Source organism: Perca flavescens, chromosome 12, assembly GCF_004354835.1.
Source record: "Perca flavescens isolate YP-PL-M2 chromosome 12, PFLA_1.0, whole genome shotgun sequence".
Taxonomy (NCBI): Eukaryota; Metazoa; Chordata; class Actinopteri; order Perciformes; family Percidae; genus Perca; species Perca flavescens.
Window position 1 is genome coordinate 30,339,341 of NC_041342.1, and position 15,460 is coordinate 30,354,800.

The following is a 15,460-nucleotide window of genomic DNA, read 5'->3' on the forward strand; positions in this document are numbered from 1 at the left end:
GGAAACCGATGGAATGCCTTCTCCAGGTAGGGAATGAGTCCTTACCCCAAGTGAAGGAGTTCAAGTACCTTGGGGTTGTGTTCGCGAGTGAGGGGACAATGGAGCGGGAGATTGGTCGGAGAATCGGCGCAGCGGGTGCGGTATTGCATTCAATCTATCGCACCGTTAGGACGAAAAGAGAGCTTAGCCAGAAGGCAAAGCTCTCGATCTACCGGTCAGTTTTCGTTCCTACCCTCACCTATGGTCATGAAGGCTGGGTCATGACCGAAAAAGAACGAGATCCAGGGTACAAGCGGCTGAAATGGGTTTCCTCAGGAGGGTGGCTGGCGTCTCCCTTAGAGATAGGGTGAGAAGCTCAGTCATCCGTGAGGAGCTCGGAGTAGAGCCGCTGCTCCTTTGCGTCGAAAGGAGCCAGTTGAGGTGGTTCGGGCATCTGGTAAGGATGCCCCCTGGGCGCCTCCCTAGGGAGGTGTTCCAGGCACGTCCAGCTGGGAGGAGGCCTCGGGGAAGACCCAGGACTAGGTGGAGGGATTATATCTCCAACCTGGCCTGGGAACGCCTCGGGATCCCCCAGTCGGAGCTGGTTAATGTTGCTCGGGAAAGGGAAGTTTGGGGTCCCCTGCTGGAGCTGCTCCCCCCGCGACCCGACACCGGATAAGCGGACGAAGATGGATGGATGGATGGATGGAAAAAAGTCATAAAAAAAGTTTTAAAAAATCGTATAGCAGATCGAAAAAAGTTTCAAAAAAGTCATAGTATAGCATGTCGAAAAAAGTCATAGTATAGTACATAAAAAATAATTAATGAAAAAGGTCATTGTATAGTATATCGAAATACAGTCATAAAAAAGTCATAATATACTATGACTATTTCACGACTTTTTTCAAGATGCTATATTATGACTTTTTTCGACATGCTATACTATGACTTTTTAAAACTTGTTTCAACATACTATACAATTAGTTTTTTATGACTCATACAAGTATAGTGTCTCGAAAAAGTCCTAGTATACTAGGTCGAAAAAATTTCAAAAAGCTATAGTATAGTAGGCCTACGTCGAAAAAAAACAGTATAAAAAGAAAAAAAGTCATAAAAAAGTAATTGTACAGTATCTCGAATAAAGTCATAATATAGCATGTAGACAAAAGTCTTGAAAAATTCATAGTATAGTGTGTCCAAAAAAAGGGGGGTTCGGGATCAGATCACGGGGATCAGACCTCCGGTGCTGGGTCTAATATTCTAATATTAGCTGCTGCTGCAGCTAGCTAGCAGCTAGCCACCAGCCCTGTTACCTCGGTCCTCGCGGTTCGCTCCCCGGGACTGACTCTGCAGAGCTGGCGTTACCCGCTCTATGATCAATGAGCAATGATCAAGGATTACCAAATTTCTCTCTCATAACCACTGAAAACTGTCAAAAATCTAACCCAATGGACGTAGCTGACATTAAGGGTTTCTGCTTCAAGGGATATTGTAAGGAAAAAGCTTAATGTACCTAAACAGTGATCAAGTCATGGACGTTATCTGACTGATATCTGATTGATCATTGTTTAGGTACATTAAAGTTAAGCTTTTTCACGTTAAGCGTTTTATAATGTCCCTGCTGCAGCTGAGGGAATCTGTAGCTTTTTGCCCCCCTTTACATAAATATACATATGGCTATGAAATAGATCATGAAATACATAAATGAGGAAATACACATGAACATAGGCATTAGTCATAATAGTTAAATAGCCTAAATACATGTATGTTTTACTTATATTTATTTCGAGGGACTTTTATTTATTCCATCTATTTATATGCATGTTATATTTAAAGGAAGTTTGGTTATCTCACAGACTCAGACTAAAAGCAGCTAGTGCATATAAGTGCATCATAGCATATCACTATCTGCAAATAAAATAAAATATGAATAAATCACGAGCGCGGCAAATTCCCAGCTCAGCTAGAGCGGGTAACGCAGCTCTGCAGACGGACCAGATCGAGTCAGTCGTCCCGGGAAGCAAACCGCGGGGACCGAGGTCACAGGGCTGGTGGCTAGCTTTTTAAATTTTAATATTTCTCCCATCCCCTGTTGACCATGAAAAGGAAAACATGCCTTGTATTTCAATTTCAAATGTTGTATTTTAAAACAAAAATCAAATAACCATCGTTTTTTGTTTTTCAATACCTGTTAATGAAATGAAAATCGAATGAACGAAAAAGTACACGGACCCAGTCTGTTAAGTACAATTTCACCACTATAATAAAACAGATCTAGAAATGTTATGCTTTATTTGCAACTTAAATATGTTATTTTTTTAATTAATACTAAGCAAACTGAGCAGAAAAGAACAAGTGTTTTGTTTGTTTGTTTTTCTTCTTCTAGGTGTGACTGAAGTACCCCTGTTGTAATATAATAGTAAAATCATGTTACATACACTTATCATTTATATTTCTTGCTTAAATTCACAGGGTGCACAACCAGGCCTGGGAGAGAAAATTACTGATATCCACAAAACCAAATCAGATAAGGTAAGGTATGTATGTATATATATAGTACTATACTATATATAGTAATGATGTTAAAGAAAGCTATGTACACCTAATATCTTATGTGTTGATGTCTATGAATTTGTCTTTAATAGGAGCATACTATAAAAAAGACAACAGTGGAGTGTTGCTGGATCTTTCTGTCCTCAAAGTGCCAGAGATCTACAAGGACTTCACCCCTCTTTCTGCACCATCACTTCATAATCAAACTGATAAAAGAGAGAACAAACTATTGTTTTCTCTGTTGACATGAATAGGTGCCTGTAATGTCTGCCAATATATTCAATCAATTCAATAAATATTGATAAGTATCACTGATATTTCTTAAATCATTGTAGTTTTTCAGAGCAATAAGATACAGATTATTAAAACCATGTTCATATTTGCAACAAATTAAAACCCTGATCAAGGCAAATTGTTTTTTTCATTTTCCATAACATTTATAAAAAAAAACAGTACAATTAAATTGACCAGAGCTGACACTTGGTAAATAGCTTTAATTTACCTTGTCAAAACAATGAGTAATTCATAACAAATTGCACAATATTTGACACAAAACCTTAAAAGTGTATTGTTCATACAACGGTGAAAGCAGAACAATTTGCCTATAGGATTTACTGTAGCAGGAACATTGATATTGGCAAACAGATGACCCAGGTTAAGGTGAGTTCGTGAGCAGGGTTATGAATAAAGATAAGATAAGCCTAGTGTTCACAAGAGGGATGATTCAGGTATTGCAACACAAATTAAGAATAATTCAATTAAATAGGAGATATATACAACTAGTAGAAGATAAATGAACTATACAAGAGCAATTAAGGTTAAGTTATGAGGTAGTGGTAAGCTAAAGTGATGTATAATCAATAGCATGGAGTCAAGTCAACAGTGTACACCAGAATAATATATACTGTGGTTAAGTAATGATACTTACTGTTGTTTGTACTAATATAACAAAACAAAAAATATACTAATATAATATAGTGTGTGATGCAGTATGGAGAACAACCAAGTCCCATATGAACCCAAGAGACTTTTAGTGCAGCTGTTGTTGTTCACTACAAACAAAACTTGCAGATGGTTGTAGTCTGTAGTCAGCCATACAGTAGGTAGATCTGGAGCAGATGGTTGTAGTCTGTAGTCAGCCATACAGTAGGTAGATCTGGAGCAGATGGTTGTAGTCTGTAGTCAGCCATACAGTAGGTAGATCTGGAGCAGATGGCTGTAGTCTGTAGTCAGCCATACAGTAGGTAGATCTGGACCAGATGGTTGTAGTCTGTAGTCAGCCATACAGTAGGTAGATCTGGACCAGATGGTTGTAGTCTGTAGTCAGCCATACAGTAGGTAGATCTGGAGCAGATGGTTGTAGTCTGTAGTCAGCCATACAGTAGGTAGATCTGGAGCAGATGGTTGTAGTCTGTAGTCAGCCATACAGTAGGTAGATCTGGACCAGATGGTTGTAGTCTGTAGTCAGCCATACAGTAGGTAGATCTGGAGCAGATGGTTGTAGTCTGTAGTCAGCCATACAGTAGGTAGATCTGGACCAGATGGTTGTAGTCTGTAGTCAGCCATACAGTAGGTAGATCTGGAGCAGCAGGGTGAATTCTAGCTATCATGGGTTGGTGATATGACACACACAGATCAACAGGGGTCAAGCCCCTCAGCCCCACCTGGATGAAAAGAACGTGAAACAAAATACTTGTTTTTTCAGTTCAGTTTGCCTTGTATTAATTAAACAAATAACTGCTATTTAAGGAGCAAATAAGAAAGCATATCATTTCTAGATTTGTTTTTATTATAGTGGTGAAATTGTACTTAATGTTACAACTTTTTAAACAGACTGATATGAATGAATCATTTTCAGACTAATGCTATATGAAGGAATGAAGACTAAATTCTGATGAACAACACAACAGTGATGCAAAAGCTGATACAAACAATCCAGTTTCTGGTGTTCTTTCAGTTATATTACAGTTTAGGTTTTACTACTGGCTCTAACATGAAATTAGCCAAATCCCAGGAACATGGTTAACCAAACGAGGAAAAAGTGAGGTCATCACATATACACATACAGTCCGTCATATGTCGTTCAATCTAGCTATACAATAAAGAAAATCTATTTGTTTATGGACATCAAGCTAGGCTATATGCTAGCGCCATATGTTAGCTAGCTAGCTAGGTGCTTAAGTTATGTTACTCACCTCGTAGTTGTGGACATAACTTCATATGTCCCACTTCAAAGCTTTCTCCCGTTTCCTGATGGGTGCAGGTGAAAGTGCGTCGACCATTCTGTGCACATTGTTGACATATACTTATAATAAAGCTATAAACGGCGCAGGAATATATAAACTTGGTTACAGTTATCGGTTACAGTGCAGCCGCCCTCAACAAACGTTCTAACGTAAAGTGAACGCACCCTCAACGGGTCAGGGATCATTTCATTGGTCAACACTACAGCTGGCATTCTATTGGTTGTTGACTTTTGGCAGGGTTATAACACAAAAAAATCCAAGCGCGCAGGAGAGATCCAGAGCAGAAACTTTGCAAGCGAGCAGAATCAGCCTGAGTGCGAGGAGAAGGTTCAAAGCTGAGAGCAGGAAATCTGTCCAAACAACAACATATCTGAGTCTAAGCAGAGCAAATCTAAGCACGAGCAGTGAATATTTGAGTGTGAGAGCAAGAAATCTGAACGTAATATCAGTGAAAAAATGCTCTCAAATTGAAATAATGCGCTCTTGACTAAAGGCAGTAATATAACTCCATACTGTGCTAACCACTGAGCCAAATATATTTTGAATTATAAAAAATGCATAGCATAGTATGTAAAAAAAAATGTCATAAAAATAGTCATAGTATAGTATGTCAAGGAAAGTCTGGAAGAACATACAAACTCCAAAAAAAATATTTTTGATATTTGAATGGTTTTTGTAGCTGAAAGTATGCATCCGAAAAGTTGTATGGAAGAATTGGATCGGACTCGAACCCTAGACCTTCAGCGTCGAGGTTTACACTTCTATATATGGGCATCTGCTTTACCAACTGAGCTAACCCAGCCACAGCGTTCACACAATTAATTCTCCAAGCCTTTGGGTGGCGGTAATGAAGCTGCGTACCATCAATATTTCCAAAGAGGTAAAAGAAGAGGAAGTGAAGAAGTGAGGAAGTGGTAGCGCTGTGTGGAAAACTGACTACTGGACAACACGGTTACAGTTGCCAGTATCTGCTGTCCGTAACGGCTGCCTAGCGTTGAAAAATCGTTACTATCGTGTCCAAAATGTCTAAAAATTCACTTTCCGACCGGTTTAGGAAAGTAGACGTTGATGAATACGACGAGAATAAGTTTGTGGACGAGGAAGACGGAGGAGAGAACCAGGGTGGTCCGGACGAAGCAGAAGTAGACGGTTTGCTCAGACAATATCCTTTAAACTTCAGTTCCCGTTAACGTTCCTTAAAAACGGTAAGTCTTTTCGGACCGGGTGCACGAGCTAGCTACGTAACACGTTTCTGTTCTGTTGACCTGAGGCGTTACGATACGATAGATTAGAGGGCTAAAAGAAGGGCACAAAATGGATTTAAAGTAATATGTATACTCCCATTCAAATTGTTTTGAATTATAGTCACGTTATGAGACACGGGGGACGTTTATTTGGCAGTTGGCGCAACGTTGAGTAGCCTAATTAAAGAAAGCCAACAACCGTTAAGTTGTCATAGCAGCGTTTCCGGGTGTCATTTCAACGGGTGTGGTCGCTTCACTAGTTGTCAGTAAAAATTAGTTGATTTTGACTTTAGTGTTTTGTTTTTAAAGTTCTTTTTATTGGTATTTTGTTAACTTTATTGTTTTAACCAGACTTTATGTGTGTGTGTGTGTGTGTGTGTGTGTGTGTGTGTGTGTGTGTGTGTGTGTGTGTGTGTGTGTGTTCTTGTTTAACTATCTTCGTGGGGTCCAGAAACCGGGAGTCTATTTGTGGGGTTCCGACAGCTTTGTGGGGCCAAAATGCTGGTCCCCACAAGTTTAAAGGGCTGTTTGAGGGTTAAGACTTGGTTTTAGGACTAGGGATAGAATTAGGTTATGGTTAGGGTGAGGGTAAGGGTTAAGGTTAGGCATTTAGTTGTGATGGTTAAGGTTAGGGTAAGGGGTTAGGGAATGACAGGTCCCCACAAAGATAGTGCTACAAACCTTTGTGTGTGTGATATACAGATATAAATGTGCAGACAAAGTTTAAGACTTTTTAGGGGAACGGAGCAAAGATACAAGCATCTCTCTGGTAAATCAAACACTGTTTATAGCATATCACACAATTAGTTATTATTATTATTATTATTATTATTATTATTATTACAGTGTTATTTCCACCATACTTTTTTCCTGAAACAGAAATATTGTTCTGCTGTATTTTCAAGCTGGTTAAAAAAAACTCAATGCTTGGAACAACAATAAAAACATATGTGCTTTTAACAGCAATGGAGCTAAAACACAAGTCAAGGAGGCTTCTATTTGACAGATGAAAATACTCGAGATCTGTCTGGTTCCCCCACACTTGAGGATCTGAAAATGTCCGGTACTTGGAAGTATTTCATTTTGATATTGAAGAAGGGAAAAAAAACAAGACATCAGTCAAATGCAAAATATGACGAAGCTCCTGTTGACGTTTAGCCTGCATTTTTTGATCTATTCCCTCAGCGTTTTCCTTTTTGTTATTCTTCGGAGACCAAAGGAGGATGCTGTGGTGGCAGCGTACCGTTTAGAAAACACTTTCTCTCATTTCTTTAGATTTATTTGTAGTAATGTGATGTACATGTATCTCTGTCACTGGAACTGTGTAGTCCTTGACTTGTTTTGCAAGGGGAACATGAATGCAGCTCTCCAAGCAGTGCTAAAGAATCCTCCAATCAACACCAAGAACCAGGTTGCCAAGGTATGTAATGGTCTTGACTAAGTGCAATAACACTCTCAGAATGAGATGATGGAGAAAGCGCCTCTCCACTTTGAGTCCTGACCGGAAAATATGCGATACGCGATAACGTCGTTGGATATCGCCAATGATCAATGCATGTTGAAGATTTCACCCCATTGTGATTAACAGCAATTATTGTTGGTTGAAATATTAATTGAGATAGTCCGCAGGTATTAGCCATAGACAAGAGACAATTCCTCAGCGGACAGTTCTCAGATAGCCAATCAATATTCAGGTCACCTAGTAAATACACTTCTCTAGTTTCCTCTGTAGCCCTATCCAACATGGCACATAAGTAGTCCAAATTCTGTATTGTAGAGCTTGGAGCCCTGTAACAGTCAATCAAAATAGGCTTCAAATGTGGCAGTTGCACCTGAAGCCATATAGCCTCACTGTCATGTAAGTTAAGATCATAGCGTTTTTTTTTGGTTTTTTTTTTACTGGAAAGTGGTCACGTATAAAAATTGCCACCCTTCCACCAAACCTATTTCTATCCTTCCTGTATACAGAAAAGCCATCCAGAGCCACATCTGAGTCATCAAACGAACAGTCCAAATGAGTCTCTGAAACAGCCAAAATGTCGACCTTATCAGACTGCAAAAAGAGGGACAGTTCATACGTTTTATTTCTAAGGCTGCAGATGTTAATGTGTGCAAATACTAAGCCTTTAGGTGGTTTTTCAATAGACATTTTCAGATGATTTTGTGTAACAGGCAACTATAATCAGTAGGTACATATGGACTACCTTTATAAACTGCTTGGTCCTTCCGTGGGCTTATCTTTCTTTTCTTTGGAAGGCTGGGTGGACATTTAGTTTATCGTACCGCGGTATATGGTATGGGCTTAGACTTCCTCTGAACAGACAGGCACCACTGTGTTCACTTTGCCCTATTGCATGACTTCAATCAGATTGCTTGTTGAATTTAAAACAAATAATCATTTCTAACATTCTTTTATTGAATAAATTGAACATTGAATTGACAATGACAGGCACCACTAAAAAAGAATGACAGTTACACCTTAAAGTGCAGTTTTCTACTGATATTTAACAACTAACACAAAACATCTTGTAGCAACCTTTCGCGATATGTATATTACGCCAGTTGATATTGCGATGAGGATGAAAAAAACTATATTGTGCAGCCCTACCTCCTCGCAATCTTTATCACCGGATGCCAGTGATACAAGACCTTCACCCCATTACAGCATTTATAAGCAAACTTGTATATTTGTCTGCATGTATTGATTGTTTTTGTTTGGAAATGTGCCATTTGTTAGTAGAAAAATGTGTCAAAATGATTTATTATTCATTTAATGGTAAGTCATAGCACAAGCAGGGTGGATGTAGTGTTTCGGTTGGTTATGGCGGAAAAGGGAAGTGGATGCAAACCGTAGCATTTCCTGTGACAAAAGGATACGGGGGCTGTGGAGCTATGCATCCGTCACATCTATGCTAATTATCCAGTCACATATTAGATACATCAGCAGATGTTACAGCATGCGCAAAAGCCTTTTTATTAACGTAAAAAGGTAGTATGTGAGCGGGAAAGGAATGGTAGATGGGAGAACACTTAACACTGGATTATTATCACAGCAAATTTAGAGATCTTCTTTTACTTTTCCAGCTTTTTCCATCTTCCAGTAACGTTTGGGATTCTGTTGTTAATGCCCGTAATCAGGGTCCAGAATTAGCACCATCCACAAGCCAAATGCTGCTAAACTATCTAAGTGGCTGGTAGATGTTCTTCACTCACACGCCAAAAATCAACGGTAATCTGTTGAGCGGCTGGTACAATTCAAACATTTACTAGCCTTTTGGCTGGTGGACTAAAAGGTCGATTTTGGACCCTGCCCGTAAATGTCTGTCGTGTCATTTTTCACGCACTTCATTTAAGTTCTAATTCAAACTCCTGTTTAAATAGGATGCATAGCTCATATAATGACATGTCATAAAAGTGCCTGTGTATTGATCCTGCATTCTGCAAAGTCCCAACCTATTTAGATCTAAAAGAGTGTCTGTGTGTGTGTGTGTGTGTGTGTGTGTTTGTGTGTGTTTCTTAGTCTTTGTTGTCACTGTACAATGAAACCGAATGCAGTCCTTCCAGGGAAATAATAAATGCATGTCCCTAAGTCACTATAAAATATAAATAGTGTGTGTGTGTTTGTCTGTTTGTGTTGGTAGGAGCGAGCCGAGCAGCTGGTGGTCAAAGTGCTGAGCAGTTTTAAGAGCGGCGACATAGAGAAGGCCGTGGGCTCGCTGGACAAAGCTGGAGTGGACCTGCTGATGAAATACATCTACAGAGGCTTCGAAACCCCGTCGGACAACAGCAGCGCTGTGCTGCTGCAGTGGCACGAAAAGGTACGCAGTTAGACATTAATTATGCAAACAAGGCTCCTACAAATTTCCAGAAAAAAATGAAAGGGAAGAAATATCTTTTTGTTCTAGTTGGGGAAGTGCCATACTGCGAGCGCATAAGGAAAGATTGTGAAAATCCTGATTTTAATTTGGAGACATTACCGCCATCTGTCAAGTGTTACGCAGACATTAACCGGAGCTTTAGACCAGGGATGCACCGAGTCCAGGATTCGGCTTCGGATTCGGCCGAATATTGGGCTTTTTGACGGGGTTTGATTTCTTTAGAATGTTTTTCCATCGAACCGAACCGAACCCTACGCTTGCACTCCGCACGCTATGCTGGGCGACGTAATTACGGCGCCATTGATAGACTTTTTTTTTTTTTTACGGTAGGAAAAGCACAGGTGTATTAAACCATTACTGCTGGCTGCATTCCACTTAGGAGAGGTCCTGGTATTAAACCATTACTGATGGCTGCATTCCACTTAGGAGAAGTCCTGGTATTAAACCATTACTGATGGCTGCATTCCACTTAGGAGAAGTCCTGGTATTAAACCATTACTGATGGCTGCATTCCACTTAGGAGAAGTCCTGGTATTAAACCATTACTGATGGCTGCAGTCCACTTAGGAGAGGTCCTGGTATTAAACCATTAATGATGGCTGCATTCCACTTAGGAGAGGTCCTGGTATTAAACCATTAATGATGGCTGCATTCCACTTAGGAGAGGTCCTGGTATTAAACCATTAATGATGGCTACATTCCACTTAGGAGAGGTCCTGGTATTAAACCATTAATGATGGCTACATTCCACTTAGGAGAAGTCCTGGTATTAAACCATTACTGATGGCTACATTCCACTTAGGAGAGGTCCTGGTATTAAACCATTACTGATGGCTGCATTCCACTTAGGAGAGGTCCTGGTATTAAACCATTAATGATGGCTGCATTCCACTTAGGAGAGACCCTGGTATTAAACCATTAATGATGGCTGCATTCCACTTAGGAGAGGTCCTGGTATTAAACCATTAATGATGGCTGCAGTCCACTTAGGAGAGACCCTGGTATTAAACCATTAATGATGGCTACATTCCACTTAGGAGAGGCCCTGGTATTAAACCATTACTGATGGCTGCAGTCCACTTAGGAGAGGTCCTGGTATTAAACCATTAATGATGGCTGCATTCCACTTATTTGGAAGGAGAAATGAAGGTCCACCCCTGAAATAATTTTTTTTTTGCTTAGTAAAACTCTGACTAGGGCTGCGACTAACGATCATTTCATTTGTCGATTGATGCATCAGATATTTTTTCGATCAATCGACTGTGGATCGGCGTTTCCCCAAAGCCCAAGATGGCATCCTCAAATGTCTTGTTTAGTCCACAATAAATAGTTGGTGAATAGACAACTAATCAAGGAATCTTTGCAGCTCTACACTGATACACCGTGTGTGTGTGTGTGTGTGTGTGTGTGTGTGTGTGTGTGTGTGTGTGTGTGTGTGTGTGTGTGTGTGTGTGTGTGTGTGTGTGTGTGTGTGTGTGTGTGTGTGTGTGTGTGTGTGTGTGTGTGTGTGTGTGTGTGTGTGTGTGTGTGTGTGTGTGTGTGTGTGTGTGTGTCCGTCCACAGGCTCTGGCGGTGGGGGGAGTGGGCTCTATTGTCCGAGTCCTGACTGCCAGGAAGACGGTCTGATCCTGGCAGGAAGTCCTTCTGCCAAACGGGCATTAGACAGTAATCTGGCCAAACACCAGATCACCGGGCCTTCCTGTGTTCTGGACATGATTCCTGTTTATTTTTATACTGAAGCTGAGTGCCCTCCGCAGTTCTTTCCTCTGTTTTTTTCTTCTTCTTCTGCATTCACTATTTTCAATCACACCTCTGGAATTTAGAAGTGCTGGCAGACAGACAGGCAGGCAGACAGACAGACAGGTGCTGGCACCTTAAACTGTCTCTGTGTGTGTTTGTGCGCCAGCCAGCCGTACAGAGAGAGAACAGACACATTTCAGACGCTTCACTCTGACACATTCTCGCCAAAGCAGCTCTACGCTTTTTTTTTTCTTTCTTTTTTTCTCCAAACTGCCTCCCTGCTGTCCCGATGCCTCACCGCTCCTCCTCTTCCTCCTCCTCCTTTACTCTACCACTGTCCTCATCCTCCTTTCTCTCCGAGTCATCCAGGTTGAGGAGTTTGCTCCTGGATGGACTGCCAGAGACTGGAGACCTGTCCAGGGGGCTTTCCCTGCCTTTTGCCCAGTGCATGCTGGGATTGGAGTGCTTTTTTCTTTGATTATTGATCATTTTTTTTTCTACTTACACCACAATGTTGTGTGTAGCCTGGCTTACATTGGGTTTTTTTTATATCTGAAAGAAGCAACAAAATAAAGTACTAAAGCCAAGCTCTAATAAATGTTTCTGTTTAATTCATGCAACAAATGCAACATTTCCTTATTTTCTCATTCGCTTTAAGCTCATGTCTATAATTTATTAAAGACTACAAGAAAACGTCATGCCCAAGCTACCAGCTAGCTAATATTATTATGTATAATTTGGAGTTGCAACGATTATTTTCTTGATTAGTTGTTTGGTCTATAAAATGTCAGAATATTGTGAAAAATGTCGATCAGTTTTTCAAACGTCTTATTCTGTCCACAACTCCAAGATATTCACTTTACTGTCACCGAGGAGAGAAGAAACTAGAAAATATTCACATTTAACAAGCTGAATTATTTTTTCTTAAATAATGACTCAAACCGATGATCAGATTATCAGAAATTTGTGTTTCTTTCAATCCAATTTTCAAAAGAAATAAGTAATAAGTTTTATTCAATTGCATAGCATTTTTTATAAAAAAAAAAAAAAAGTCAAAAGGTGCAGAAAAAAAAACAGAGAAAGGTGACAAAAACATCGGTGGAAAAGCAACAAGTATCGAAAAAGACGTCTAAAACGTTGACAAAATGTTAACCCAGAGAAGCTAAAAGTTGCACGGTCGACAGGAAGACAAAACAAGGGTTAACAGGCGATCCTTTTTTAAAGTGTGATGTAGAGGTGTGAATCTTCACTGATCTCCCGATTTGATTCGATTGCGATTATCATGTCAGCGATTCAATTTGATTCGATATCTCGATGCATCATGATGCGTCAAATACATTTTTCTATTAAAGCCGTGTAGGATGTTTAATTCATAGCTTTTCAAGCTTTCTGCAGTGCTCTAATGCTAAATAACTTGGATACATAAAACTATACAGCACTGAGCACATGGCACTTCCTGAATGTGCAAAAACATACCAGAATATATAAACAGAAATGTTGTTAGGCCTACATTAACTGTAAACAGAAATAACAGAAACCTCTAGTGTGAAGAGTCTGAGTGACCCCCCACCTAAGAAGGGCCAATACGTATCCTGATGAAAGGCCACGGGCCAAAAATAAAGGTAGATGTTGGCGAACACCGTAATTCTTTGGAGATAAAACGTACGTATGTAACTTAACAGGGAAGTTTACCAGCACTGTGCTTTACGTCGCCGTAAAACTCAGATGGAGTACCTTTCAGCTGCGCAAAATTGACTTTTTTTGTTGTCATTACGGTTCGGATTGTACAGCATTTTCAAAATAAGAGAGCGAACAGGAGCACATCAAATGCCAAGAGCAAAGGGAGCACGGTGGGCCCTAAGTTGGGCCGGCCTCGCTGTAGTCTTTGTGATTTATGAACCAATCAATGAGAACATATGTTCCATGTTAAACACACACATTCAGGTTTATTGTTCAAATAGAAAGATGCAAAATACAGTCCCCCCCCAAACACACACAGACTGCTAATAATCAGACACACAGGAGTTCTGCTGTTTTCACCGAGTTGTGCAGTTTAGTTTGTGGAACTTTCCAATTTCCTAAAGCTAGAAATCTGATGCAATGCTTGAATTTGTGGGGGTCCCTCATAATGGTCAGCTACACTGGCATTTCATAGCCTTAGTTGAGTTGGCACATTAACAGGTAAAGAGCAACTGATAATAGTTTGACAAAAATAATCATAACTCACAGTCCACTTATTCATCATTATTCTTTTTTTTAATAAGACAACTGAACAAAACTCATCCACCGATGACGACTGTTTAAGATGTGGTTGAACGCTCCACAAAAAGCTAACGAGGACCTAGCATTAAGGGTAGTTGTAGTTTCTAGGTTCAGAAAATTGTAGTACATTCTTACAAATATTGACTGGACTGTCCTGAAATGAAGAGAATCCATTGAAATCATAAAATGAGCTGCATACTTTATTTATTTTTTTTATGTAGTGAAATATTTTCCGGGAATGTGACAAAACTGCTCCGATCGTGAGGTCACGCTAGTTTCGTTCCATCGCTGCCTCTCAAACGCTGCAGGTGTTACGACTCTTGGATCCGATTAATGAGTTAGGCTTGAACCGTGCCGCCGATATATCAAACCGTGTGACATCGCTGACAAGAAAAGGAAAACGTTTCCAGCTTTCCGTGGAACAAATGCCGCTCCTGAACTGAACACCCACACTTTTTTGTAACAGTGAAAACCAGCCCTTGGGTGTCCACGTGTCAAGACAAGACGTGTATGGAGGGATTCTTCAGCACCTGATGTGGGCTGCCGAAGCATGCGCCAACACACTCCATCCAGTCACCCGTGATTAGCGTATCTGCATTCTTCACGTCTAAGTAGCGAGGGGCGACATTATGATCCTGTGTCAAATCGCCATCAGCTGGCGAGTAGAGCTGCAACGAACGGTTATATTCACGGTCAAATAACCTGACGATTTATTTGGGCTTTAAAAAGGTCAGAAAATAGTAATACAAATATAATACAACTCAAAGATGTTCGGTTTACTGTCACAGAGGAGTGAAGGAACTAGAAAATATTCACATTTAAGAAGGTGGGTTACACTTTCCTTGAAGGTATCTACATAAGAGTGACATGACACTGCCACGAACGTGTCAAACATAAACAAGTCATAAATGTTTAGGACATAACGCTTCTTTTAGTAAGGCTCATTCGGTTTTTGTCATGACAAGTTAGGGTTAGGGTTAGAGTTCATTGGTCATGACAGTGTCATGTGTTCATGACACTCTTATGTAGATTAAAGGATGGATACCCGGCCCGGCCCGATATTCGGACAGATATTTGGGTTTGGGTCGGGCTCGGTCACATCAGGGCGATAAGGCGTTGAACATTTTAAATTTAAAAAATGTTATGTAGGTGCGCGCCTGTGTTAAGGTGCGCTTGTTGCCCCGTGTGCGCTGATGCGCTCATCTGTTGCTGTTGTTCTGAATGTCTTCCTACAGTTACTTAAAAAGCTTTCCACACAAACAAACGAACATGTGGCATTAATATGAGGAAAGAAAACGAGATTTTAACTGTCGGGCTCAGACAGAAATATCTTAATGCCCGTTGGGCTTCCGACAGAACAGCAACAGAGTCCGGCACGATCTGCACTCTAACGTAGAAACCTTCAAGTAAAGGGTTACCGAACTTTTTCTTTTTTTTTCATAAAAAAATGACTTAAACGATTAAATTATCAAAATAGTTGTCGAATAATTTAAAAGTTGACGACTAATCGATTAATCGTTGCAGCTCTACTGGCGAGTCAGCGGGGATTGAACAGTGA

At 40.3% G+C, this 15,460-nt stretch overlaps 1 protein-coding gene across 1 annotated transcript; it reads left to right on the top strand.

Annotated features, from left to right (window-relative positions):
• The first annotated feature begins 5,577 nt into the window (after nucleotides 1–5,577).
• On the top strand, nucleotides 5,578–12,227 carry LOC114565245 (actin-related protein 2/3 complex subunit 5). Its single transcript, XM_028593169.1, has 4 exons — nucleotides 5,578–5,940; nucleotides 7,370–7,442; nucleotides 9,664–9,840; nucleotides 11,464–12,227. The coding sequence occupies exons 1-4, from the start codon at nucleotides 5,801–5,803 to the stop codon at nucleotides 11,524–11,526; spliced, it is 453 nt and encodes a 150-aa protein (XP_028448970.1). The 5' UTR covers nucleotides 5,578–5,800; the 3' UTR covers nucleotides 11,527–12,227.
• Nucleotides 12,228–15,460: the final 3,233 nt, after the last annotated feature.